The sequence below is a fragment of the Carettochelys insculpta genome, chromosome 1 (assembly GCF_033958435.1).
Source record: "Carettochelys insculpta isolate YL-2023 chromosome 1, ASM3395843v1, whole genome shotgun sequence".
Classification (NCBI taxonomy): Eukaryota; Metazoa; Chordata; order Testudines; family Carettochelyidae; genus Carettochelys; species Carettochelys insculpta.
The window spans coordinates 105,612,143-105,639,614 of NC_134137.1; the positions used below are offsets into that span (position 1 = coordinate 105,612,143).

A 27,472-nucleotide genomic window follows, 5' to 3' on the forward strand; every position below is an offset into this window, starting at 1 on the left:
AGACTGTTTTTGAATGATCTGAAACTCCTAGCCCTGCCTTTGTAACCTAGGAAAGCCTGTTCATCCTGTTATGGTCTTAATACATAACAGTTTTAAGTTTCTTCAGTATAGTTTCGAGTGACTACCAAATGACATAAGGTATTATGAAAACAGAACGCTTTTACCAGAGCACATAAAAATCATGTATGATATTGATTAAAAACTGTTCACAAATGATTGCAATATTAATCATTTATTGGCAGATGAATCCTTAATGCCATAGAGAGTTACCATTATTAAGATCTGTAACAGAGAAGTAGTCATGCTAGTCTGTATTTTAACGGAACAAAACAGCAGTCAAGTAGCACTTTAAAGACTAACAAAATGATTTATTAGGTGACGAGCTTTAGTGGAACAGACCCACTTCTTCAGAAAGTATGACCCTTAGTAAGCAGATCTGAAGAAGTGGGCCTGTCCCACAAAAGCTCATCACCTAAAAAATCATTTTGTTAGTCTTTAAAGTGATACATGACTGCTGTTTTGTTGTATTATTATTTGTTGAATACCAGAAAAATGTTTGGTGCTTTGCCAAACAATATATCAATACAAACACAGCACAAAAGAGCTTATGGCCTTGACATATACCCAGAGATGGCCCAATTTGGTTACATGCTTGCTTAAACACATTAATTATCTTCTGGAGAAGGTGTGATGGTTTAATGTTTGTAGAGCATAAGGAAATAGGTACAGCCAAACAATTTTTCCACAGAAAATGCAATTTCTGATTTTTTTAATGAAGTTTGTTGAACTGACTCAAAATGTTCTGTTTTGACTCCTCTCGAAATTAATCTGCAACTCCCTATCATTGCGCGTTGCCTCTTGAGAGATGACATTCAGGTCCCATTCTCTCCTATGGTCTGGGCTCACTAGTTTGGTGGCCTTTTTCCTGATGCTTTGCAGCCTCCCCCCTAAGTGGCACAGTGCATCGTTGGAAATGTTCAGCCGCAGGTAAATCCAGGAGGATGTATTCCAGCTTGCGAGTCCAGTTCATAAAGGAGAACAGGAACCACAGACCTGAGCTAGAACTCCCATGAGGCAAGGTACCACAACAGAAAAATGCAGTTAGTGTATCAACCCACAACAAAAATATTTTGATTCAGAAACATCATCATGTCGTTCTCTGAAAAACAGATATTTCAACTTTCAACTGAGGATGAAAACAAATGTTGAAATACCAGAATTTCACATGAAATCAAAATTCTGATTTTTCTTAAATTCATCTTCAGGATAGTTGTGAGTGCAAAGTGAGTGGGACTCTGGCGTACTGAGACTGGAAGGACATTCCATTCACAGGCAATGCCGTGGAAAAAGACATGAAAATGGGAGTTGGAAAAAGAAACAAATGCGTGAGGTTTTTCAAGGAGAAGAAAATAAAGCAAATTATAACAGGAATCAAGACAAGCTAGAGAAAAAAATTTGCAGGGCTTTGATATTGAAGAAGGAATTTTAAATTTCACATGGTAATCTTAAAGGAATGGAATAATATGACTCATAAGAAAGGACGGCAATTTTAACAGCTTCATATCCATAACACTATTTTTCACAGCCATAGTTCTCCCTTTTGTTTCTAAACTCCAGAGCCCACCTGCATCAGAACAACTGTTTTTTCTACATATCCAGTAGATTAAAAGCTATATTAAATTCACAGTCATACACATCAACACACATATAATATAAAAAGAAAAGAATAAATATAAGTACATGAATTAAAAGTGGAATACTATGTTCAAATACTAATATGCCTGAGCCCCTTTGCATCAGGATGAAGCCCAAGTGCAAGCCCTACCATACAGGGCTCTCTGTGGTATGGGCCTTCAAGCAATTGCCCTGAATCCTTGGTGGGGAGAATGAGTTGTGATAGCAGGGTATAAAGGAAAGACAAGACTGAACTGGGGAGGGAGGCATTATTGAATCAGTGTTTTGGCTGTCTGCATATTAATGCAAGAAGTATGGTGAATAAACAAGAAGAACTTCAAATGGTAGTAAATAAACAAAACTATGACATAATTGATATTATAGAGACTTGGTGGGATAACACATGACTGTAATATTAGTATAGAAAGATACAGCTTACTCAGGAAAGACAGGCAGAGTAAAAAGCAAGGAGATATTTTAAAAATGTGTACACTTGGATTGAGGTTTAGATGGACAAAGGCAACAGACTTGTTGAGACTCTCTGGATAAGGATCAAAGGCATCAAAAACAAGGGTGTCATGGTAGAGGTCTACTACAGACCACCTAAGCAGTAAGAGGAGGATGACGCTTTAACTATCCAAATATCTGTTGGGAAAGTAAAACAGTAGGACTCAGATCATCCAATAAGTTTTTGTCGTATATTAGAGATATTTTTTATTTAAGAAGGTGGAGAAAGCTACTAAGGGGGAGATTATTTTATATTTGATTTTAACAAATAGGAAGTGACTGGTTGAGAATTTGAAAACGGAAGGCAGCTGGGGTGATCGTGATCATGAATCAGATAAGAGTTCATGCTTCTATGGAAGAAGAACAGTAAAATAAAGATAGTGGGTTTCAAGAAGGGAGACATTAGTAAACTCAAAGTTGGTAGGTAAGGTCTCGTGGGAAGCAAGACTAAGAGGAAAAACAACTGAAGATGGCAGTTTTTCAGAGAGACATTATTAAGTGTGTAAGAACAAATTATTCCACTGTGTAGAAAAGATCAGAAGTATGGCAAGATGTCACCCTGGCTTAACCAGGAGATTTTCAATGTCTAAAAACCAAAAAGGAGTTCTACAAAAAGTGAAAACTAAGTCAAATTACAAAAGATAAATATAAACAAATAATAAAAGTAGGTAGGGGCAAAATTAGAAAGGTGAAGGCACTAAACAAGCTCAAATTAGCTAGGGACATAAAGGGTAACAGAAAACATTCTACAAATATATTAGAAGAGGAGGACCAAGGACAGGGTAGGCCCATTACTCAATGAAGCAAGAAAACCAATAAAAGAAATGTGGAAATGGCAGAGGTACCAATAAGGTTGGTGATAGCTGGTTGCCTAGCAGAGTCAATACTGGAGAAAATGAGGCAGATTCAGAAGCTAAAATGATTCTGGGGAAGGAAGGAAGGAAGGAAAAGAATATGTTACAGAACACATTAGAAAAGTTAGATATCTTCAAGTCACCAGGGCCTGAAGAAATGCATCCTAGAATATTTAAGGAGATGACAAAGGAGGCATCTGAGTCATTAGCTATCATCTTTAAAAAGTCATGGAAGACATGAGAGATTCCAGAACACTTGAAAAGGGCAAAGATAGTCACCATCTATACAAGGGAAATAAGATATTCAATTCAAGCACTGATATGGGGTTAGATTTCATAGACATATCTTCTAAGGTAGACAATCATTTTTATATTGTTAAGCCTATATTAGACAATTTCAGTTAAACTAATCGGCCAGACGGTAATTTTACATTCTGTATTTAATGTACAAATAACAACAAATCAAAACATGCCTAATACAAGTTAAAGTACAAAAACTAGAAATTAAAAGAAACTGCCATTGTCTTACAATCAATAAATGTGCCATCTTCTGTGCTTCTCTTGTTAAAGGATCAACAATAGCAATAACATCATAGAATGGTTCATTTTGTTGAGGATCTATTTTTACTAGGCTGTTAAAAAAGATGTTAAACAGTGAAATAAAAAATTAAATTAATTTTTCAATTAAAGTTGTACAAATAGCAATTATCAATATGTTTGCTTAGTTCCAAATTTATCGTATTTTAGCATTTTACATCTCCTTTATGAATTTTTCAATACAAGACATTGCTCCAAACATCTGTCATAGTCAACTGTGAAGTGTCCAGAAAAGCATAGAAAAAAACGTTTCTTCTGCTCATTACAACCCTTTCATGAAAGCAATAGCCAACACCTCCTCCTGGAAGCAATAGCTGACAGAATGTTCCTCACTCTTCTACACACTACAAAGATGTGGTCACCTACTGATTGCTCCTTTGTAGTTGACTTTGGTACTCCCCACACTGCAAGTGAAGATCCCTCATGCTGCTTTTGCAAAAGTTGCAGGAGGAAGACCTGGGTCTTTTGCTATTGATCATCTTATAGATAGAATTTTTCTCCATCCTTTCTATATTTGCCTCCTTGTAGGAAGGGATCTCTGATCCCACTGATTACTCAAGTTTGAGGCTGCCCCCTGAGCATTTTCTCATAGCAAAGGGTTAAATGACAGGCATCCTGTCCCATTGACCCCCTCACATGCACCAGATAGTGTATATTAAAACTCATGGTACCTTTTTGTTGGGTTAATTTAATGACAAAGTTTACAGAAACCCCAGAATCTTCAATCATAAAGTATTGCAATCAGTCTTTGATATAATGTCCAAAAATTATAATCTCAACCTGAAGTCTCCAGCTCCCAGCCCCACTTTGCGACTTTCTCTATCCTCAATCATCAGATTTTGCAAGTGTCAGCAAAAGTCAACAGTGACAGAAATTTTATTTAAAAAATTAATTAAAATGGAAACTGAGTAATGTTTAATATAAGGAGAATTTATTCTGGCAAACCAGGTTAAAATGACATAATATATTAATCATAGGCCCTTGATTACAGGAAGATGGATCCATAGAAATGAACTACTGTAGGCCCTCATTAAATGTATAAGTTAATAAATCATGCATTGAATAGTGGATTTCCACTATTTGTATGAAGAGGAAGTTACTCACCTTGTGCAGCAATGACAATTCTTCACGATGTTTGTCCCCATGGGTGCTCCACTCTGGGTGTTGATGTGTCCTCGCACCAGCGCTCAAAGGTTCTTCTATAGCCATGGTTTCCTGTGCTATGAATGTGCAGAACCACCTCCTTGTGCTCTCTGGCATGTGCAGGGCACGGGCTCCTCCACTCCTTCTCTACCTGACAAAAAGAGCAGGATGCTCCAAAGCACGGGCAGGAGGGAGGGAAGTGGAGCACCCATGGGGACACACATCTTGAAGAACCATCGTTATTGCACAAGGTGAGTAACTTCCTTTTCTTCTTCAAGTAGCGACCCCAGGGGTGCTACTTGCTAGGTGCCTGTAAAGCACTAGTCGCAGAACAGAGGTGGGTTTGGAGCTCAGTCACTAACTCAGTAAACAACACAGATTGGCCCCCTAGGATAGAAGATGCGACAAATAAGAGAGCATAGTGCTGAACAAACGTGTTAGTGGAAGACCATGTGGCCGCCTTACAGATGTCTGTAAGAGGTACATTCTTGAGAAAGGTGGTAGTGGAAGATACAGCCCAGGTTGAGTGGGCTGTAATGGCACCAGCAGCTCCCCACAGTGAAGTGCATAACATGTGCAGACACAGGAGGAAACCCAATTGGAAAGGTGCTGGGATGAGACCGGCAGGCCTTTGGACTCCTCCATAAAGGACAGGAAGAGCCTGGGAGATTTGCGCCACAGTTTTATATGGTCAATGTATAAAGCCATTGCCTGTCAGATGTCTAACATGTGCCATCCTGTGTGCACAGGGTTGGAATGTGGCTTCAGGTAAAATGTTGGTAAGTGAATAGGTTCCTTAATGTGGAATGGCGAGGGAACCTTATGAAGAAACTTGGGATGAGGTCGTAAACTAGCTCTATCCTTGGTAAAGACCATATAGGGAGGCTCAGCCATTAGGGTTGCAAGCTCCCCTACATGCCTGGCCAATGTGATCACCATGAGGAACAATACCTTCATAGACCAGTGAAGCCAGGAGCATGTCGCCAAGGGTTTGAAAGGTGGCCTCAAAAGGCAATGAAGTACATGGTTGATGTCCCAGACAGGGACCAGGACACAGACTGATGTAAAGGTGTTTTGAAATCCCGTTAAGAAGTGTTTGGTGATGGGATGGGCCAGAAATGAAAACCCATCTTCTGGTTGGTGAAATGCTGCTAGGGCCACGGTGTGTGCTCGGCAGTGCTGAGGCTAAGGCCCGACTTGTAACAGTATAACCAATATGGTTTTTCTATAGCCATACTGAAATGGCCTTCCTCTACAGCCAGAATGAGGAGCAGCAGCTGTTAATTGTAGAACTACAAATCACATATTCACATTGCATCTAAAATCTCATTACAATAGTGTCACATCAGGCTGTTAAGTGGGAGACCACATCCTAATGCTACCCATTGTCACCAGATAAAGAAAGCAAGATGGCTAAAGAAAACTTAGTTAATAGCATTTCATCTGGCAAGCAATGACTTATCAATAGCTGAGGTTGTGGAATCACCTCTTTTACATACTTTTCTTTACCTGACTCTTGACTCCTCCCCCCCAGCTTCCCCTCTGCTCTTCTGATTTGCCCACCTTGATTACACTTTTTCTGATTTGTCAATCTTGATAATTTTTGGATCTCTGTGCCTTAAATATTGAGTTTGTTCTGGCATGAGTATGGTCTGAAGAAGAGGATCTGTCCCACGAAAGCTCACCACCTAACAAGTTATTTTGTTAGTCTTTAAAGTGCTACTGGACTGCCTTTTTCTTTTGATAGACTAGAGACTAACATGGCTGTCTCTCTGTTACCATTCTATGATGATTGTCTTCACTTTTCTACTGTTTTCTGTCTGATCTCTGCCTGCTTTGTAATTGTTTCTGTCTGCTGTACAATTAATTTTGCTAGGTGTAAATCAATTAAGGTGGTGGGTTATGACTGTTTAGGTAATCCTGTTACAGTAGATTACACTTGATTATTAAAATTATATTAAAATAATTAGTCAAGGTATAGCTAAGGAGGACTCAAGTTTCGTTACTTAAACTGGAGTCCAGGAAGGAAACCCAGAGGAGAGGAAAAGGAAGAGAAGGATGGAAGAGGGAAGGATGGAAAAAGAACATCAAAATGGGAAAAACCTGGGAGGACTCACCCCCAACACTAGAACTGCCAGACCCTGAGGTGCATCAACTAGCATTCAGAAACTGACTTAGTCTGTCCCAAAAGGGGGAGTCTGCCTACCTTTATCAGGATTGGGGAGCATGATACTGTGTGCTTAGCATGTATTCTGCTTTCTTGGTAATTGTAAATAAATAGAGAATAAGAATGTTACTGTGTAAGGCTTTTTCAGTGGCACAGATCCTGCATACACACAGGGAATTACTTGGAATTGGGTAAAGGTGGGAGTTTAAATTAACAGGGTCGTGCCTTGAGCCCTATGGTGTGGGTTAAGGTGTGTGTCCCTGAAGTGTGGAAGGGATAAAGACATTTGTGTGGATAACAGACTCACACAGGTGTGATAGATAGCCTAAAAGGATGGGCAAAGGCGTGGTATCAGGAGGGGTCGAATAATGGGTGTCTATCCAGTAAGAAAACTGCCACCTTTTACAAAGGTAAGACTTGCATGTAGATTCCCATCTACTGTTCATGAGGATCCTTTTTGCTCCCTCAGAGCACGTGGTTTCGGCATTTCGGGGCCATGAAGGAGCCATGCATGAAGATGCAGCCTGCAGGGATCAGAATGCAGAGTGCAGCCGAAGTCCAGAGGCAGAAGATCACAGTGAGGAGAAAACTGACAATGGGCTGCTACTGACATCCGAAAGAGGTAAGGCTACAAGGGCTGTCTGGGCCACGCCGGGGCTGCTAGGATGAGGACGGTTCAGTCTTCTCTGACCTTGAGTAATACTTTGTGGATCAGTGGAATGGGAGAGAATGCGTACAGCAGTAATGGTGCATTCCACATGATGGCGAAGGCATCCCTGGGGGGGTGCCTCCCAAGCCCCAGTCTGGAACAGTACAGGTGGCACTTTCTGTTGGTCCTGGTAGTGAACAGGTCTATGTGAGGGTGGCCCCACAGCTGGACCCCTGGATTGAGGGCAACTGTGCTGATTTCCCATTCATGACGGTTAGTGAACGAGTGGCTGAGAGCATCGGTCATCACATTGAGGACTCGGGGGAATGCACCCTGTCCATGGCCTTACAGCTTCTGCATTTAGAGATGGAGATCACACAGAAGACCAGCTTCAAAAACTGCTGGATCGGTTCTCCAACGCGTGCAAGGAATTTGGGCTCTCCATCAGCCTAAAGACGACAAACATACCCGATCAGGATGTTGCTGAATCCCCATCAATCAGCATTGACAACTATACGTTAGAGGTCGTCCACGAGTTCGTTTACCTCGGGTCCACCGTCACTGACACCCTGTCGTTGGACACTGAGCTAAATAGGAGGATTGGAAAAGCAGCCACAACTCTGTCCAGACTCAGCAAGAGAGTGTGGAATAACAACAAGCTGTACATTCACACCAAAATGCAAGTCTACAGAGCCTGCGTCCTCAGCACCCTCCTTTATGGCAGCGAGACTTGGACTCCGTATGCTCGCCAGGAAAAGAGGCTGAACGTCTTCCACTTGCGCTGCCTCAGGCGCATCCTTGGAATATCATGGAAGGACAGAGTGACCAACACCGCCGCCCTCGAGCAAGCTGGAATCCCAACCATGCACACCCTCCTCAGGCAGCGTCGACTCCGCTGGCTTGGCCACGACCACAGGATGAATGATGGAAGGATTCCAAAAGACATCCTGTATGGTGAGCTAGCCTCTGGCAAAAGACCTCCCGGATGCCCCCAGTTGTGCTACAAAGATGTCTGCAAGAGAGACCTCAGAGAGGTAGACATCGAGCTGGACAACTGGGAAGAACTAGCAGCCGACTGCAGCAGATGGAGGCAGGGGTTACACAAGGGCCTTCAGAAGGGCAAGATGAAGATCAGACAGCTAGCAGAGGAGAAGCGAGCGCACAGAAAGCACAATAAGGACTTGCCAGACACCTACTACATCTGCAAGAGATGCAGCAAGGACTGTCACTCTCGTGTGGGTCTTCATAGTCACAATAGACGCTGTAAATGAAGTCCTCAATTGAAACTTTAAAGGGCGCGATCCACAGTCTATGCAGACTGAAGGATGCTTACCTAGAGATGGAGAATGAACTCCTGCTCGGCAGTTGATGTAATATATCCAGGTGGTGTTGTCGGTGAGTATACGGACCAACCTGCTAGTTAGGCACTGCTGGAAATATTTGCAGGCATAGCAGGCTGCTCAGAGTTCCAATTGGTTGATATGAAGTGTTTGTTCAGTGAATGACCATCTGCTCTGCACCATGTGAGGACTGAGCTGTGTTCCTCAAACAAGGAGGCAGGCATCCATGGTGAGGGTGACCAATGATGATGGCTGATGAAAGGGCATGCCAGTGACGATGTTGCCCAGGCATGTCCATCACTGAAGTGAAGCGAGGACCCATGGAGGAATGGCTGTTGTCTCAGAGAGCAGGTCCCTAGCCAGGTCATGACTGCAGACAGCACACATGAAGCCTGGCTAGCTTGACCACCTGAGTGGTGGTGGTCTTATGGCCCAGCAATGCTAGGCAGGTGAGCACCACAGTGGTGGGTGACAGGTGCACTGCCTGAACAAGATTGCACAGGGTGCAAAATCTTTGGATAGGCAGGGTGGGCTGTGGAAGTGATGGTGTCTAGTGCACTCCTATGAACTCCAGAGCCTGAGTGAGGTGGACCGTGGATTTTGCATAGCTGAGTAGGAGATGCATGGTGAAATGCACCATGTATTGTGTTTTGGGGAGCTATGGTCCCTTTAGCAGGCAGTCATCCAGGTAGCAGAAGACAATGACCCCATGACATCACAGGTGAGTGGACAAACACCCTCAGGGTTATGGAAAACACATACAGAGATGAAACGGGAGGACCTAATATTGGTAGTGGGAGCTTCCCACTGTGAAATGGAAGAAGTGTTTGTGAGATGGATGGATGGTGATAAGGAAATATGCATCCTGTTGGCTGAGAGCTGCGAGCCAGTCGTTCTTCTCAAAGGCCAGAATAATGGTAGGGTTAGGGTTACCATCCTGAAACATCTGTAAATGACATACTTGTTGAGCCGTCTGAGATCCAAAATAGGTCTCCATCCACCACTCTTCTTCTGGGTGAGGAAGAAGGTGGAGTAAAAGCCCCTACCTCGGTATTCCTCAGGGACAGGCCCGACCACCCCCAAATAAAGGAGGTGCAGAACTTCCTGGTTGAACAGATTCTCGTGAGGAGGGTTCCTGAAGAGAGATGGTGTAGGGAGGTGGGTAGCGCATGTAGAAGTGAAGGGGATGAAGTAGCCTTGTGCCACCAATGCCACCACCTGTTTGTCCACAGTGATGGCTTTCTACTGGTGCAGGAAGGGCTGGAGACAGTGGCAAAATGGTTGTGTATCTGTGAAGCTCTGTTAAGAATGCTGGATCAGACTCTTGACCACACCCTCAAAATTGCTGCTTGGAAGACTGAAGGTGTGGTGCCAAGGGTCGCTCTGCCAGAGTGTCGGTGCTGTGATCGATGTTTCTGGCACTGTTCAAAGTGAGGATGTTGATCGGATTGTTGAAACAGGTCCTGAGGACACTGGTATGGCAAGTAGTGAGCTCGCTTAACCAGGGGCATGTACATCCCCAGGGTGTCTCATGAGGTTCGGGTGTCCTTCACTGAATGAAGCACGTTGTCGGTTTTGTCTGCGAGATGTTGGCAGTCAAAAAGTAGGTTTTTAACCTTCTGCTGCAGCTCTTTGGGCATCCCCAAGGGAATAAGCCACAATGTGCGGTGCATAACGGCTGCTGATGGCGTGACCCATGCCGCTGTGTCAGCAATGTCTATGGTGGATTGCACGGCCATACTGGAGATTGTGTGGCCTTCTTTGATAATGCTGCTTAATGTCTGGCGCTGATTCTTAGGCAGTTGTGAGACCAGTTCCTGTAATTTTAGAGATATTTTGAAAATCGTAGTCCGCCAGCATAGCCGTAGAGTTCGTGGCACAAAGAAGGAGGGTGTCAGAGAAATAAACCTTCCAACCCATATTGTTCCACGTTTTGCTGGGCTTGTCTTGCGGGGTTGAACAAAATGACTTTGTTTTGTTCAAGACTGCATCCACCACCAATGGAGTGGGATGTGGATGGTGAACAAGATGATGTTGATGAGGTGTGTTTGCGTTTTGGCGTGGAGTGCACCAATTTGGATGGAGTTGGAAGGGACAGTGCCAGGGAGCCGGAGGTTCTTCCTTCTAGCACAGCCTGCACAAACAGATCTGGAGGCCAGGAATGGGCAGGAGAAGGGCCCAACACCTTAGCAGGAAACTCCGTAGAGGCTGGGTGACACTTAGAGTACTCACCCTTAGCCTTGTCGTGGGCAGTCGGCATTACCAGAGATTTTGGATGTAGTAACTTTTCACAAAAAAAAGTCTTGAGCCTATTGGCTCGGTTCCTACAAGCTCTGGCCATTAGTCTAGAGCAGTGGATGTGACATTGCAGCTGGTGGCCTTTGCCAAGGCACTTTATACCAGACGCCTGACCATCTGAAACGGGCATGGCATCTTTGCATGCGGTGCATCACATAAAGACTGGAGAGCGTGGCACAGTGGTGATCCAGCTCTCTAAAGTAACAAAACCAATAACCTAACTATATTTTTTTAAATCTAAAAACAATGAACAAGGGTAACTAGCTTGGACTAGGGATCAGATATTCAAGAACTAGTAGCTAACTAACTAAAGTTGCGCTCTTTTGCAGGGACTCTAGATGTTCCATCTGCAGCTGAGGATGGTAGAGAGGGCACTGAGGAGCCCATGCTGCGTGCATGCTGCAGAGCACAAAGAGGTGCTTCTGCGCATGCACAGGAAACCACAGCTATGAAAGAATATCCAAGCACTGGTGCGAGGACACACCAACACACAAAGTGGAGCACCTACGGGGGGACTACTTGAAGAAATAATGTATCAGTTAGGTGCTGCCAGGAGTGTAGCCGCTGTGAATGATGTTCCACATCCTACCTGCCTTGGGAGAGTACTGTGTCAGCTCAGGTTCTCAGTAAGTTTTGAAATACTGATATTGTATTTGCAACTGGAAGTTGGTGCTGCTCTTCTTCCTCTCACTATGCTACAAAAGTAGGGCCAGACTCAGCACACTGTAGCAGCTTTGTCATTAAAACTGAACAGGAACTTGGGAGTGATGACTACAGAAGGATAAAAGAGCTTTCAGGAAGGTTCTTCTGATACTTCTTCAGTCTTGGTTCTAATGTTGCCCTGTCTTCCTTTAAAAATTAAAAAAGTCTCTGCACCCAGCCACTGCAAGAAAGTGAAACTAGAGCTGGCAACCATTAGCTTATCATTAAAAAGAAGATAGGAGTCTCGTTCGTGCTACCCCTCTTCTAGTCTTCCCAGTAAAGATTTACAGATGTGAACCACAGTCTCTTCCAGTTTCATTTAGCAACAGAAAGGCTCTACTGGCATACTGACTTTCACTGGCTCCCCATGTCTGGGGTCACTGAGACAGTGGGAGCAACAAACACACACACTCTAAACTCACTTCTAATGGCTTTTAAGCATAATGAAAATCTGCCTGATGGCTTTTAATATATTCTTCTTCTACGAGTGTCCCCGTGGGTGCTCCACAATAGGTGTCGGGCTCGCCCGGCACCACAGATCAGAGTTCTTCCAGCAGTTTCTCCTGGATTGCACATGCACCGGCGCGCGCTGCTCCCTTGCGCGTCCCCGGCCACGTGCGCGATCCGGTCCCCGCCAGTTCCTTCTCAATCACCATCGGCTGCAGACGGAATCCGCTCAGGCTACGGCCAGAGTCAGATTAGCTAGAGTTTTACGTGTAAATTGTTGTTTTTTTCTTTCTAAAAAAAAAAAAAAAAGAGAGAGAGAAAGCAAGAGAGCAAAAAAAAATAATAATAAAAATATATAATAAAAAGAGAGAGAAGAGCGGAGAAGACGCGTGGACGTGAAGGCCAGTAGGCCTCCCGCCGCTGCAGGCCAGTGTCCGCGACGGGTAAAAAGGCACGAATTAAGTGCTAAGTGCCCTATTAACAACAAAAAAAACTCACCACGATGTCCTCTTCAGGCTTTAAAAAGTGTGAGTCCTGCCACGAAGCTATGCCGGCCTCCGATGGGCAAAGCGAATGCATTCGGTGCCTGGGGGAATCACATGTTACCCAGAAGTGTTCCCACTGTGCTAAGCTCACAGCCAGGGCCAGGAAAGACAGAGAAATGTGGCTGAAAATGCTCCTGTTCGATAAGGCTCTCCAGCCCAACTTGCTGGAGAGGCCTCAACCAGAAGGGCCCTCTGGGCTCCACAAAAGGAATGTGGCTTCCCTTACCCCCTCGGTGCAGAAACGGAGGAAACTCTCCCCAGCCCGATCCCTGCTGGCGGTCTCAGCGAGTGGGACGGGCGGAGAACACAGCCCCCAGCCGCACACTCAAACAAGCGGCAGCGCAGCAGCGCACGTGGCAGAGGCTGAGCCTCCGATTACCAAACAGCCGGCATGCGTGGCACCTAGAGCGGCGACCAGGCAAGCGCTGGAACCGGCGGCACCGCCACAGACAGCACCGACCCCTGCGGCGCCAGCGGTGCAGGGCCAACAGGCACGGAGCCTGCAGGCACCGGAGGACGTTATCCGCGCGGCACCGCAGCTGAGCGGGCCGAGCGCGGCGCCGACAGAGGGGCCAAGATCCCCAGCACGGGAGGGGGCGGTGCCAGCCCCGCAGGGGAGGGGAAAGGCAAGAGCAAAAACCCGGCACCGCAGCCCTTCTCTGGACAGGGCTGCAATGCTGCTATCAACAAGCCCTGCCCTTATGCTGCACACGCCACCCAGAAGATCTGGGTCTCCACCGGCCTATCCAGAGCCTCCTTCTCCGTTCCTCCAACCTACGTCACCATGGCTTGGGCCACCTTCACCCTTTCTGGGATTGGATCCCTTGAAGTACTATCACAAACCAGCTTCACCGTTATCTGTATCGTCGCGGAGGTCTCGCTCTCCCAGACATCAGGGGGTACGCACCCCGAGGGTGGTCCAGGTCTCCATCCCCGGACCCGTGCCCGTGCTGCCATGGTCGTTCTTATCATGCTGGACACAGACACCCCAGGCCTACACCTAGGGGCAGGTCCCCCCCGGCCGTCCAATACCCCTGTGGACACTCCCGGCCGGGGACGGAAACACAGCTATCTCAAGGAGAGTTAATTTTAGAACCCCGAGATTTTCCTTCGCAATCCTCCAGCGAGCGGGTGTACCATCAGTCACAGGAACCTGAGAGTTCAAGGGAGGTTTACCCTAGTGGTTCCTCCTCGTCCTCCCCTGACGAGGCCACAGCCCCCGGGGACGTTGCTCCCCCGGATGACCTCAAACAGTTTCAGGAGCTGTTTAAAAGGGTGGCTTTCATGCAAGGCATCCAAACGGCAGAGGTGCAGGAGAAACATCACAAACTCCTGAAAAATTTGAGACCCCCGGCTTCATCCAAAATCGCTATCCCGCTCGACGAAGCCATCATGGAGTCAGCCACCACCATATGGCAGACCCCGGCCTCCGCTCCGCCTATAAACAAGAGAGCGGATAAGAAGTACTTCGTCCTGGCGAAGGACATGGAGTTCCTTTTTAGTCACCCACAACTAAACTCATTGGTGTTAGAATCGTCTCAGCAGAGATCAAAGACTTCTCAGCACAAATCGGGGGGTTCAGACAAAGATGCCAAGAAGCTAGAGCTGTTTGGCAGGAAGGTATATTCCTCCTCCACCTTGCTATTGAGAATGGCAAACTATGCAGCACATCTAGCGAACCATAATTTTGATAATTACTCCAGGCTTACTTCTCTCATGGATTTGCTTCCAGAAGATAAGAAGCCAGTGCTAAAGGCAATTGTGCAAGAGGGCTACGCAGCTTCGAGGACGGGAGTCCAGATAACCCTGGACGTGGCGGACACGGCGGCACGCTCAACGGCTACAGCATTGGTCAAGCGTAGAGAATCCTGGCTCCAGACAATGGGTATCCCGAGGGATCTGCAGGAGAAGATTGTGGATCTTCCCTTTGACACGCAGAAGTTGTTTGCAGACTCAACCGACTCGGTCCTTCACTCCAGTAAGGACTCCAGAGCTACACTTAGAACTCTGGGTATTTATACCCCTCCATATAGGAAGAAAAAGTATTACCCTCAGCAAAGACGATACCCGTACCAACCACAGCGTGCTCAGTACCAACGGGGCTACGACCAAGGGCGACATCAACAGCAGCAACAGTACAGAACTCCCAGGCGACATTATCAACAAAGCCGTGCACCCTCGGGGCAGGCCCAAAGGCAACAAGTTTGACGGGCATGTCGAGGGCTGCACTATCACTACCATCGTGCAATGCCATTCCCAGCTCATGTTCCATCATCGCCTCCGACCGTTTCACTCCCAATGGCAAAAGATCACCGCAGACAAATGGGTACTGGAGATCACAGCCACGGGTTATGCGATCCCCTTCCAGTCGCTCCCACCGCCGAAAACTCCTCCCAGGCCCCACCTCAGGGACGCTTCCCACAAGGCAAGACTCAAACAGCAGGTGGACCATCTTATGTTCACAGGGGCGGTGGAATGAGTGCTGGAACAATTCCAGGGGAAAGGCTTTTATTCACGCTACTTCCTCACAGAGAAGAAAACAGGAGGCTGGAGGCCCATCTTAGATCTTCGGGGCCTCAACCGGTACTTGCGCAAACAACGTTTTTGGATGATCACAGTCGCCTCCATACTCACGGCACTGGACGATGGAGATTGGTTTGCAGCCCTCGACTTACAAGATGCTTACTTTCATATAACGATCCACCCAGCACACAGGCGCTTCCTCTGTTTTATGGTCGGCAAGGAGCATTTCCAGTACAAGGTTCTCCCGTTCAGCCTCTCCTCGGCCCCCAGAGTCTTTACCAAAACCCTGGCAGTGGTGTCAGCCTACCTGCACAGACAGGGGGTATTTATATTCCCATACCTGGACGACTGCCTATTGAAAGGGGCCTTGAAGGCAGAGGTCCTACGCATGATACGCATAACAGCAGACACATTTTCTTCACTGGGCCTAGTCATCAACCTCGCGAAGTCAAAGACCGACCCCACACAAGACATAGAGTTTATAGGGGCACGTATAAACTCTATTACAGCAAGGGTGTATCTACCTGACGCCCGCTTTCGCACCATCAGTTCGCTGGTGCAAGTCATTACATACAGCCCCACAGTGCCAGTCTTAACGTGCTTGCAGCTGCTGAGCCACATGGCGGCGGCGACGTTTGTGGTGCAAAATGCCAGATTGCACATGCGCAGCCTACAACATTGGCTGGCGAGCGTCTACAAACCGGCATCCCACACTGTCCGCAGGGTGGTATCGTCCCCGACAGAGGTGTGCAGATCCCTGTAGTGGTGGGTAAACCCCAGGAACCTGCTAACAGGGGTACCCTTTCACCAACCACAAATCTTTATTTTTCTTACTACCGATGCTTCCCACACAGGATGAGGAGCACACATCGGCGACAAGGTGACGCAAGGACTATGGTCCCCTGCGGAACAGTCAATGCACATAAATATACTGGAGCTCAGAGCAGTGTTCAACGCCTGCAAACATTTTCGAGACCACATACAGGGCAAAGTAGTCGGGATCAATACAGACAATACCTCCACTATGTTTTATATAAATCGACAAGGGGGAGCCTGATCCCGTGCCCTATGTGCGGAAGCAGTCCGGCTGTGGAACTGGTGCATCACCAACAATATAACATTGAAAGCCTCATATTTGCCGGGCGCTCACAACGTGAAAGCAGACCAGCTGAGCAGGCGCTTCGCACTCACGTACGAATGGCAGATCTGCTCCGATCTGCTACAACCGATCTTTCACACATAGAGGTTTCCCCAGATCGACCTGTTTGCCACTCAGCACAACAAGAAGTGCCCCCAGTACTGCTCCAGGGCAGCATTGGGGCGGGGGTCCCTGGGGGACACATTCGCGATTTCATGGAAGGGCCCCCTACTTTACACGTTTCCCCCCACAGTGCTCATCCACAAGGTCTTGCAGAAAGCCAGAAGGGAGAGAGCCTGCATGATTCTAGTAGTCCCAATGTGGGATCGACAGCAATGGTTCCCCTTGCTTCTGCGCATGTCGGACCGCCCACCGCTCCCCCTTCCGGTGGCGCCAGACCTACTCACACAGGCCCAGGGGTCCATAGTGCACCCACACCCTCAAGGTCTGCGCCTACAAGCATGGCTAATCCATGGCTCAGCTCCCTAGAAAGCACATGTACGGAGGGAGTACAACAAGTCCTGGAAAGTAGCCGAAGGACCTCCACCAGGAAGACCTACAAGCAGAAATGGACTCGATTCACTGCCTGGTGTTCCGCCAAGCAGTTAGCTCCCCTTGACGTTCCTATACCTGTAATACTAGAATACTTATTGGACCTCAAGAGGGGCGGGCTTTCCCTATCCTCGCTAAAAGTCCACCTCGCCGCTATATCTGCTTTTCGGCATGCAGAGGAGGGGCCCACGGTATTTGCCCATCCTATTGTTACCAGGTTCCTGAAGGGGCAGGCAAACCTGTACCCCCTCGGAAACCACTTCCACCATCGTGGAACTTGGACCTGGTGCTCAGCACGCTAACGGGCCCACCGTTTGAACCCTTAGCCACAGTTTCCATACGTCTCCTTACGATAAAAACAACCTTCCTCCTTGCAATTACGTCAGCTCGCAGGGTGAGTGAGCTCGCAGCAGTTATGGCAAAGCCACCCTGCACAGTATTCTCAAAGGAGGCGGTAACTTTACGGCTGCACCCAGCCTTTGTTCCGAAAGTTTCTTCAGAGTTCCACCTTAACGAACCAATAGTTTTACCCTCGTCTTACCTGAAGCCTCACAGCTCCAGCAAGGAGGCACGCCTACATCTCCTTGACGTGAGGAGGGCATTGGCCTTCTACATAGACAGAACTAAGTCCTTCCGGAAAACGGACAGACTTCTAGTCTCTCTCGCTCCCAGGTAAAAAGGAAAGGGTCTCTCTTCACAGAGAATCTCTAAGCACATTGTGTCCTGTATAAAAATGTGCTATGAACTTCGAAAGACTCCTTTGCCGGCCCCGCCTAGGGCTCACTCCACCAGGGCGGTGGCAGCGTCAACAGCCTTCTTCAAGGGCATCGCGTTAAAGGACATCTGTACAGCGGCGACCTGGTCATCCTATGACACCTTCACCAAACATTATGCACTACATTGGGTATACCAAAAGGACACCCGTCTGTCGACAGCAGTCCTTTTGGGGGCAAGCTGCACATAAACCGATTACCCACCTCCTTACTTGGGTTACTGCTGGGTAGTCACCTACTGTGGAGCACCCACGGGGACACTCGTAGAAGAAAGAGAAGTTACTCACCGTAGTAACGGTGGTTCTTCGAGATGTGTCCCCATGGGTGCTCCACCACCCGCCCATCCTCCCCGCTTCAGATCTCTGTTTAGTGTTTTTCAGGAGCATCCGAGGCGGTTGGTCAAGGAACTGGCAGGGACCAGATCGCGCACGTGGCCGGGGACGCGCAAGGGAGCGGTGCGCCGGCGCATGCATGATCCAGGAGAAACTGCTGGAAGAATTCTGATCTGTGGCGCCCGGCGAGCCCGACACCTATTGTGGAGCACCCACGGGGACATATCTCGAAGAACCACCGTTACTACGGTGAGTAACTTCTCTTTTAGCAACCAAAGCACAACAGCCACCCTTATTGCAAATAGCATTAGTGGTGAGAAGTGGTACCATCATCCATCTGGAAGTGATATAATCCTGTGTTAGGATACTACTGAGTGCCAGAAGTGTTAGCAGAGGTGACATGCTGCCAATCCCTGTCTCCAGGGAACACATGATAACAATTATCATGACAACATGTATAGTAATTGGTAATCCACAACATTCAAAAATCTATAGCGGGCCTTCCCACATTAGTGAGGATTAGTGAGGCTCTCCTGTAGTATAGTTTACCTGTGATTTTGTTTAATAACTTCAGCTATGTTTATACTAGCATTCCTCTTTCGAAAGAGGCATGCAAATAAAGGAAATTGAAAATGTAAATGAGGTACAGATTTACATATCTGGCACCTTATTTGCATATTCTTCTTTTGAAAGAAGAAAAGCAGCGTAGACATGCCTCTTTCAAAAGTAAACCCTATATTCAGAAGAACCCTTTTTCCAAAAAGGAAATAGGAAGAAAGAGGAATGATAGTGTAGACGTAGCAGCCGTGTTTTGAATTTCGTAAGTAAATATAATGTATTGATTTACCTTCTTCTCTCCCAGTACCTCAGTTACACCCAATATAATTATATTTGTCACCTTTTTCAATGTTGCTTACAAATAGATAAAATTTGTAATCTTTTGCCAGTACTGACCAATATATCAGTAGTGATATTAAGATTGACTGTGTTACTCATTGGGTTCCTGAATTGTTTGTACAATCACAAAACCAATTTCTTCTTTTAGAAAAACAAATGTTTGTTGATGCTCTGGAAGATTTCATACAGTGCTTGAAGCATTAATAACTTTTCATATTAAGATGTCATAACTATATATTCGTTATGATGAAAGACTACACTTACCTGTGTTGCTCTTTGAGAAATTCAACATTTTGTCTAATGCCTGTTTTAGGCAATGAAGAGAGTAGGGCATCAACTTTCATGATCAAATCACTGCCACTGGTACAATAAAACAAACTTAGTTAATACATGATCTTTCTAATGGAAAGAGAATAAAAGATGTATTTTCAATGCATATCTGTCTAAAGGACTATGAAAATATGAGTATTTAAGGACACTATAGTCACAAGATTTTTAATCTTGAATCTCTAAACCTTTACATATGACTGTTCAAAAACTACTAAATCTATAGTTTTGAAGAGATGTGCCATGTTATACATTTACGAAAGGGAATGTACAATCCCTCAGTTTAAGTGCTAAACTCCACATGTATCCACAATTCTTGGTTCCTTTCTTGCTGTTGTTCACTGAAAAATTCAGCATCACAGAATAGAGTTTGACAATTAGCATGTGTCATAAAGATCTTAAATGGGATGGAGCAAGAACTTCCACCATGTGAGAAAGAGATATTAGCATTAATTGGGGCCCTAAAACATTGGGAATATTTAGGAGGATTATCTCCAATGCCTCTTAAAACGCCTGGTCTCTGGTAAAATGGGCTGACAGGGAAGATTAATGATGGTCAAGTTTTTAGTCCACAGGCAGCTTAATGGATATTTACATTATTAAATAAAAATGTGTCCATGGAAAAGGTGCCAGTCCTATCTCCATTTCTATATGGACTTATGACAGAAGTGGAAGATCACAAGTGGTCCCTTCTTGAAATTCTTCCAGAGGAATCTTAATTGTTCTAAGGTGGAGCAGTGTTCAGGGTGAGCAGAAAAAAGCAATTATAATCAAATATGTGGATGATGCTGATGATGCTGTAATGAAGGAAAACCATACACAAGACACTCTGTGATAAAGGTGTCCAGATACATAGTTTGACAAAACACCCCCTCTTTCAGTGGTCTCAGGGATCACAGATTTTTCCTCAGATGCCCACCACATCAACTGAGCCACCACTCCTGGATGCAACTCTTGGGGGGTGAGGTGATTGCCCAAAATCAATGGATTCAAAAGGAAGGTGTTGTTCAAAATCAATAGCTCTAAATATGGTATTGTGGATTCCTGCCATTCCAATGCTTCTCTCTCCCTCAAAATCTCTCTTCATCCTTTCATTTCCCCTTAACACCTCTCCTGAGCAAATCCTCTATAGCTTAGAGAAATATAACTGGAGGTACTTAATACACTATCCTTGTCGCTATTACTAGTTGACAACTGAATAGTTTCAATTCTAAATGTGTATACTCTTCAGCTTTTCACAGCTTTTTTTCAGGATTTCCCTTTGATAGCTTTTGTTTGGAAGGCTGAACCCATTCTGATACACATCTTTCTCCCTGATGAGTATCTAACAAACAGACAGTGGGGCTAGCCTTCTTTGTAGTTCTAACAGGTCATATATATGTTGGGCTGAGGACATCAGGTTTTTCATTGGTGTCTCTATATATCACCATGTTGCTAGTCTGCCACTCTTGTGGATGCAGGATTCATCTCACCTTTTTATACATTTCCATGGGCAGTGGGTATAATATGCCCCTCACCTGGTGTTGCCACCAGATGTTGGTTGTGGGTTTGGCAGGGGAAGTTTTGCTAATTAATATGCTCCACGCAGTTTCCAGGGCAGTTAATGAGGTGTTATCTGCTATTCAGTTTCGGATTTCTGATGAACCCAGGAAGCGGAGTAACACACACCACCTCCTCAGCCACCCTGGAATGCACGTGGTAATATTCCCGTTCTTGCACTCCACATTCCTTGACATTAGAAATGCTATTCTGAAACTGGTGAAACAAAGAATGAAATCACTGCATTTTCCAGGTAGAAGACTGTTTTTATGTGCATTGTGGGAGCGTAATGAACCCAAACATGTAGCACAAGGGTTTGATACTGAGCTGCAGATCATTGTCCATACTACAAGTGGAACCTTCACTACAAATAACAGAAGTGGCCACTGAAACAGCTTACTCCCACAAACAAGATCAGAGTAAGAGAATGTAGAAGTGGGGAGCTTATTTTGAAGCTGCCCCCATCTACTCTGTCAATCTGCAATTCAAAGTCTGCACTTCGCAATTCACGTGGCTGCCATTATGCTAATGAGGCACTGAATATGCATGTTAGTGCCTCATTAGCCTGCTTCGAATTGCCTCATTACCAAGGTACCTCTGACAGGAAGTGGCATGTGTAGAAGCCGCCTCAGTCTATGGCTACACTAAAAGTTTAACAGCAGCAGAACTGCAGCAATACAGCTGCACTGCTGGAAACACTCTAGGCTGCAGCTACACTACGCTCCCTTTTGGAAGTGACAGGTAAATGCAGCTCTTCAAAAATGCAAATGAGATGCAGATTTAAATATTTCACGTGGGATCTCGATTTGAAAAGGGGTTGCTTTTGAATCACAAGCAGCCGTGTAAGCTGGGATTCCTTTAAAATGAAACCCTGCTTTCAAAGGCACCCTTCTTCCCCCAAAAAAATATGGAAGAAGGGTGCTTTCAAAAGCAGGGTTCCCTTTTCAAAGGAAATCCACCTGCACAGCTGTTTGTGATTTGAAAGCAGCCCCTTTCGGAATCCAGAGCCCGCAGGAGTATGCAACTGAGGCACAAGATATTTACATCCACACCTCATTTGCATTTTCAAACACCTGCATTTACATGTCCCTGCCGAAAGGGAGTGGTAGTGTAGCCACAGCTTAGTAGCGTAACCTCTCCAAGCAGACAGAAGCAAGGTCTCCTGCCGGCTTAACAATTCAAATCCCATGTAAAGCAGCTGTGTCAGTGGGAAAGCTGGCTGACTACATCAATGGTGTAACTTCACATTGCTGAGGGAGGTTGCTTTTTCACATCCCTGAATGACATAGTAACATCATGGCAAGTACTAGTATAGGTGTAGCTGGAGACCCTGCCTAAGTGCTTACCAAAAGCCAGAGGCAGTAAGAAGGAACTAAACGACAGTTGGAGCTACTCCACCTTTTATACCTTTGGACGGTAGGCGTGAGGACACTTGGAGAACAAGGACAGTCCCTACAGAAGATGCTGGCGAAAAAAATACAAACTCAAACAGATGTGGCACATGTACATGAGAATGCACTACATATGGACAAAAACTGAAAGAAGATCTAGATATACTTTAGAAGAAAGTGAAATAATTACTTGCAGGTGATTAAAAAGAAACCCAGTGAATCTCAAACACACTCAGATAACATTACTAAAACCCAAAAGAGTATTACTGCTTAGAGCTGATCTCCATCTCTTTGACAATGACTTTAATCTTCTCTGCTGAGGTACTTAGTGTTATCTTTTCCAACAAATGAAAATCTTCTGTATGGAACTCATTTTCATTCAAAGGACCTAGGACCTGAAGAGAAAAATAAATGACACTATTTTAGTAGAAGCTAAGGTTTTCTCAAATATCTCTCTGTAAACAAAAAAAAAAAGCCCAATTTTTAATAAAATTTGTAGTACAGGTTGAACCACTCTAATGAGGCACTCTCTCATCTAGCAACATCCGTGGTCCAGCATTATTTTAGTTAGTAAGATGTCCACTTATTGGGGGTATGGCCACATTTCATGTGATCCCATAAAATTTGTTTATAGCCACCACTCCTGGTGCTCAGTGTTCTGTGCTTTTATATAGCTCTAACTTACCCATAAATGTCTTCTAAGAGCTCAGTAAGCAATAGCATGTTGGTGATGCTGTTAGACAATATTGACCTCCTGTGGTTGGGAAAATTCTCTGGTTCGGCTCCAAGGATCAGGTCCCAAGGATGCTGGGCTAGAGAGGTTCAACCCGCATGAAGAAGCTCTTTCCTGCATACCACTAGATTTTACTATGTCTACTGTGAAAACTCAAACATTTACAATATTCTATTAGCTAAACTGAACTTCAGAATATTTTATACATCCATTCCTCCTTTCAGGTGAATCCACAATAGCAATGAGCAAAACATCACATGGCAAACAAAGGATATATCTATTGTAAGAGAAAACAGTTACGACAGGAACATCCATGGATACACGTATGAGACTAACACAGCATTTCCATTACACATGCCTATTTATAGGAGTTTACTATTCATCAGCATAAATCCCTTTTAACCAAAACTGCAAAGAAAAAAGTATAAAATCTGAACACAAACCATCACCATTCTGCCTGGTGCTTTATTGTTTAATCCTGTAGTACCTTCATTGTGTCCTACTTCAGAACTATTTTAGTATATTTATGTGTACAAAGTCTGAAAAAAGAGAACTCAGTATAGTCTATTGTACACATGCCAATAACATCTAACAGTATGAATACATTCACAAACACACACACACACAATTTTTATAAAGAAAATAGTGAAGTTTCAGTGATCCAGTCTCAGTAGAAGCAGAAGTAAAAGGACAGGTAATGTTTTCAGAAGACTTAGGAGCAATGAAGGGCCTAACCAAAGCCACTAAAGTCAGTGGGAGTCTGTCAGTTGACTTCAATGGGTTTTGGATCAAACTGCAAAAACATTATGGCAATAGCACAAATTTTCAATTTCATTCTACAAAACTGCTGAAAAGGCAATGGGATGTAAAATAGGAGCCCTGCCGCTAACTTCTGTGGGGAATAGGATTTCAGAGAAGGTCTTAAAAGGTCTAATTATTATTCTTAAATTTTCAGTTACAATAATTGATTGAAAAGGAGAGAAATATAAACTGCCCTTTTGGTCAGGAAAATGATTCTGAAAAACCACATTATGCTATTGAACATATTAACTGCTGCGTGCATTTAGAAGTGAAAATACGTAACTTGGTTCTTGTTGAAATGGCTCTTTTACACCACATTGGACGTAATATGGCAAAAGCTTGTTGCACCTTTCATATTCTTGCACTGATGTCCTCTTCAGTGCCCCCATTCTTGCTGATAACACTCCCCAAGTACAAAAACTGGTCAACTTGTTTAGCAACTGATATATGGAGGGGAGGTCCCTTGGTGTAGGTTGGAGATTAGACTTTGAGAACTCTCCATCATGAAGAAACAAAGCTTTCCCTCTATATTTTTTCTGGCTCTTGATTTCATGGCCAGACTAGAGTTGCACTACTGCACAGCATATGATTGCCCAAGACAATAGATACATCAGGAGCATCCACCACTCACCAGGTTCACATCCTAGCATAACAGACTCAGTTGAAGTCAAGGGAACCTGGTATTCCCTCACAATAAGAAAAAACATAAAAGCTGTGTAACTGCTGTCAAAACAGTATGTAGAAAAAATGGGAAGAAACAAATTTTATTTTTTAAAGAGAGAAGGTATATTAAAAGTATTTACTATGAAAAACTAAACACTAAGGCTACGTCTACACGTGCCCCAAACTTCGAAATGGCCACGCAAATGGTCATTTCGAAGTTTACTAACGAAGCGCTGAAATGCATATTCAGCTCTTCATTAGCATGCAGGCGGCAGCGGCACTTCGAGATTGACATGCCTCGCCGCGCGCGGCGCATCCAGACGGGGCTCCTTTTCGAAAGGACCCCGCCTACTTCGAAGTCCCCTTATTCCAATGAGCTGATGGGAATAAGGGGACTTCGAAGTAGGCGGGGTCCTTTCGAAAAGGAGCCCCGTCTGGACGTGCTGCGCGGTGGCAAGGCGCGTCGATTTCGAAGCGCCGCAGCTGCCACATGCTAATGAAGCGCTGAATATGCATTTCAGCGCTTCATTAGTAAACTTCGAAATGGCCATTTGCGTGGCCATTTCGAAGTTTGGGGCACGTGTAGATACGGCCTCAGATTACTACTAATTATCAGTAAGAGAGAAAAACAGTCCCTCTTCTACAATATCTTTAGGATGAGAAACTATCTGCAGTGGAAGCTTTTTCTTAGGTACTGAGTTAGAACTTCTTCTATGGATCTTTTCTACAGCAGAATCTCCTCTTCTAGTAATAATCACTTTTGAATATGGATGGGAAAAAAGTTTGGAGGCAGCCTCAAGCAGAACTGGATACAGTACGCATTCTGCCCAATACCTAGAACCTACCTGTCAGATCATTATTTGTGTGGTCTATGAATAATTACTTCCTTTTCTTTGTTTTAAGCCTGCTGAATTCCAGTTTCATTGAGTGATCCTGGTTCTTGTGTTATGTGAAGGAGTAAATAATTCTTCTTTATTTACTTTCTTCACAGAAGTCATGACTTTGTACAATTTTATCACCTCTGCTTTGTTGAACTCTTTTCCAAGCTGAAAAGTCCCAACCTTTTTAATTTTTCCTCTCACAGAAGCTCCATACTCTCAATCAATTTTGTTGCATTTCTTTCCAATTCTAACACGTATTTTCTGAAACAACCTGATGAGAATTGCACACAATATGCTACGTCTAAGCATAGCGTGGGTTTATAAAATGGATTTATACTGTGGAATTATGATATTTTTGGTCTCATTATTGATCCCTTTCCTAATGATTCCTAATATTTTGTTAGCTTTTTTTAACACCGCTGAACACGGAACATATATTTTCAGAGAACCGACTATGATTCAAAGTTCTCTTTCTTGAGAGGTAACAGCTAAATTCAATCCCATCATTGTGTGTGCAAAACTGGGATTACATTTTACAATGTGCACTACTTTGCATTTATCAACATTGAATTTCATCTATTACTTTGATATTCAATAACCCAGTTTTGTGAGCTCTCTGTGACTCAGTCTACTTTGGGCATAACTAACTTGAATAAACTTTATGTCATTTTCAAAGTTTGCCACTTCACTGTTTACTTTTTCCAAGATAATTTATGAACACGTAGAACAGCACTGGTCCCAGTACAAATAACTGGGGAACACAACTACTTAATTCTCTCCATTCTGAAACCTGAGAGTTTACTCTTACCCTATCTTTTGTGTCTTTTAACCAGTTACTCCCATGAGAGGACCTTCCATTTTCTCTTTCTGGACAAGAGAGAAACCACAGATCCAGCTGTTGCTTCAGAAGCAACTGCCTCTTAGTAATACTAATAAAGTATTTTTACACTAAGAATTTGAAGGAAATTAAGGGTAAAAGTAAAAAGTCCTCTAGGTTCAGCAAAGGCTTAAATTTCCACACGTAGTCACATTAAGGAAATTAAACAAACGAACAAAAATGGCAGTGGCTGGGGCTGATTGTCCTTTATTAAATTGTCTGGAGTTTATCAATCTCAGACTGAGAACTGATGAGCACATTATATAAATATGTATTTTTATAAAAAAATTGTGTAAGGGATATAATCTGTTACACTATGGCAAAAGACTACCTCTAATTATTGGAGTTAGAGGAAATCATCCCTGGAAGCAGGAGAGCCCAGAACAGTTATTGCAGAATTTCTCAATTTTTTTTCACACGTCTGGACACTGCCAGAAACAAAAGATACTGAACCAGATGGAGCCCTGGTTAATTCCAGAATGGGGTTTCTTATCATCCTGAGTACTTACGTCTACAAATAAAAGTTCAAGGGAGGAAATGGAATATACATGGAAAATAAGAAAATGAACTGTTTGTTTACTTACCCTCCCATTGCTGACAACAGCCATTTGCCCAGGAAGTAGTTTAAGAACTTCTTGACAGTACATCTGCTGAGTTTGAATTATATCCACTCCTAAAGTATTGTATTTCTTCTCAAAAGTACTGTCATCCATTCCCTAAAGCAGAAATAAGGTGTAAGCTGATGGCCAGATACAACAAAACCAAAACAGACTGATAGCCAGGATTTTCTTCAAACTGTTTATAACAACAACAACAAAAGTCACACAAGATAAAAACATGGACAATGGGAGATAACTCCTCCACCCTTAACTTTAGACCCAGTCATATAATCGCAGGAATGAAGCCCTGTATTATCTACATTCCTCACGGTCTCTGCCACACAGCTAATTTGTATTTCTTTCCCCTTGAGCAACAGCACAACAGAAAAACCAGCCTGGGTCTGAGTTTAAGCACTCTTGGAAGTACTCAGAACACTGTCACATAAAGAATGATGTTTCTTACTAAAACAGAGTCTACTATATCATTCATTTACCCTATCTGGTTCTCTTAATCATAAAAAAA

At 44.4% G+C, this 27,472-nt stretch overlaps 1 protein-coding gene across 2 annotated transcripts in view; it reads right to left on the reverse strand.

The window, feature by feature from the left end:
* Positions 1-27,472, reverse strand: part of UGGT2 (UDP-glucose glycoprotein glucosyltransferase 2) — a 222,270-nt gene that overhangs the window by 86,675 nt on the left and 108,123 nt on the right. For both annotated transcript variants that reach the window (XM_074989263.1, XM_074989273.1), the window contains 4 exons: positions 26,935-27,066; positions 22,663-22,790; positions 19,403-19,498; positions 3,565-3,667 (listed from right to left, as the gene is read on the reverse strand). In XM_074989263.1, the coding sequence (XP_074845364.1) occupies positions 3,565-3,667; positions 19,403-19,498; positions 22,663-22,790; positions 26,935-27,066 (459 nt within the window). The remainder of the gene's footprint in view (positions 1-3,564; positions 3,668-19,402; positions 19,499-22,662; positions 22,791-26,934; positions 27,067-27,472) is intronic.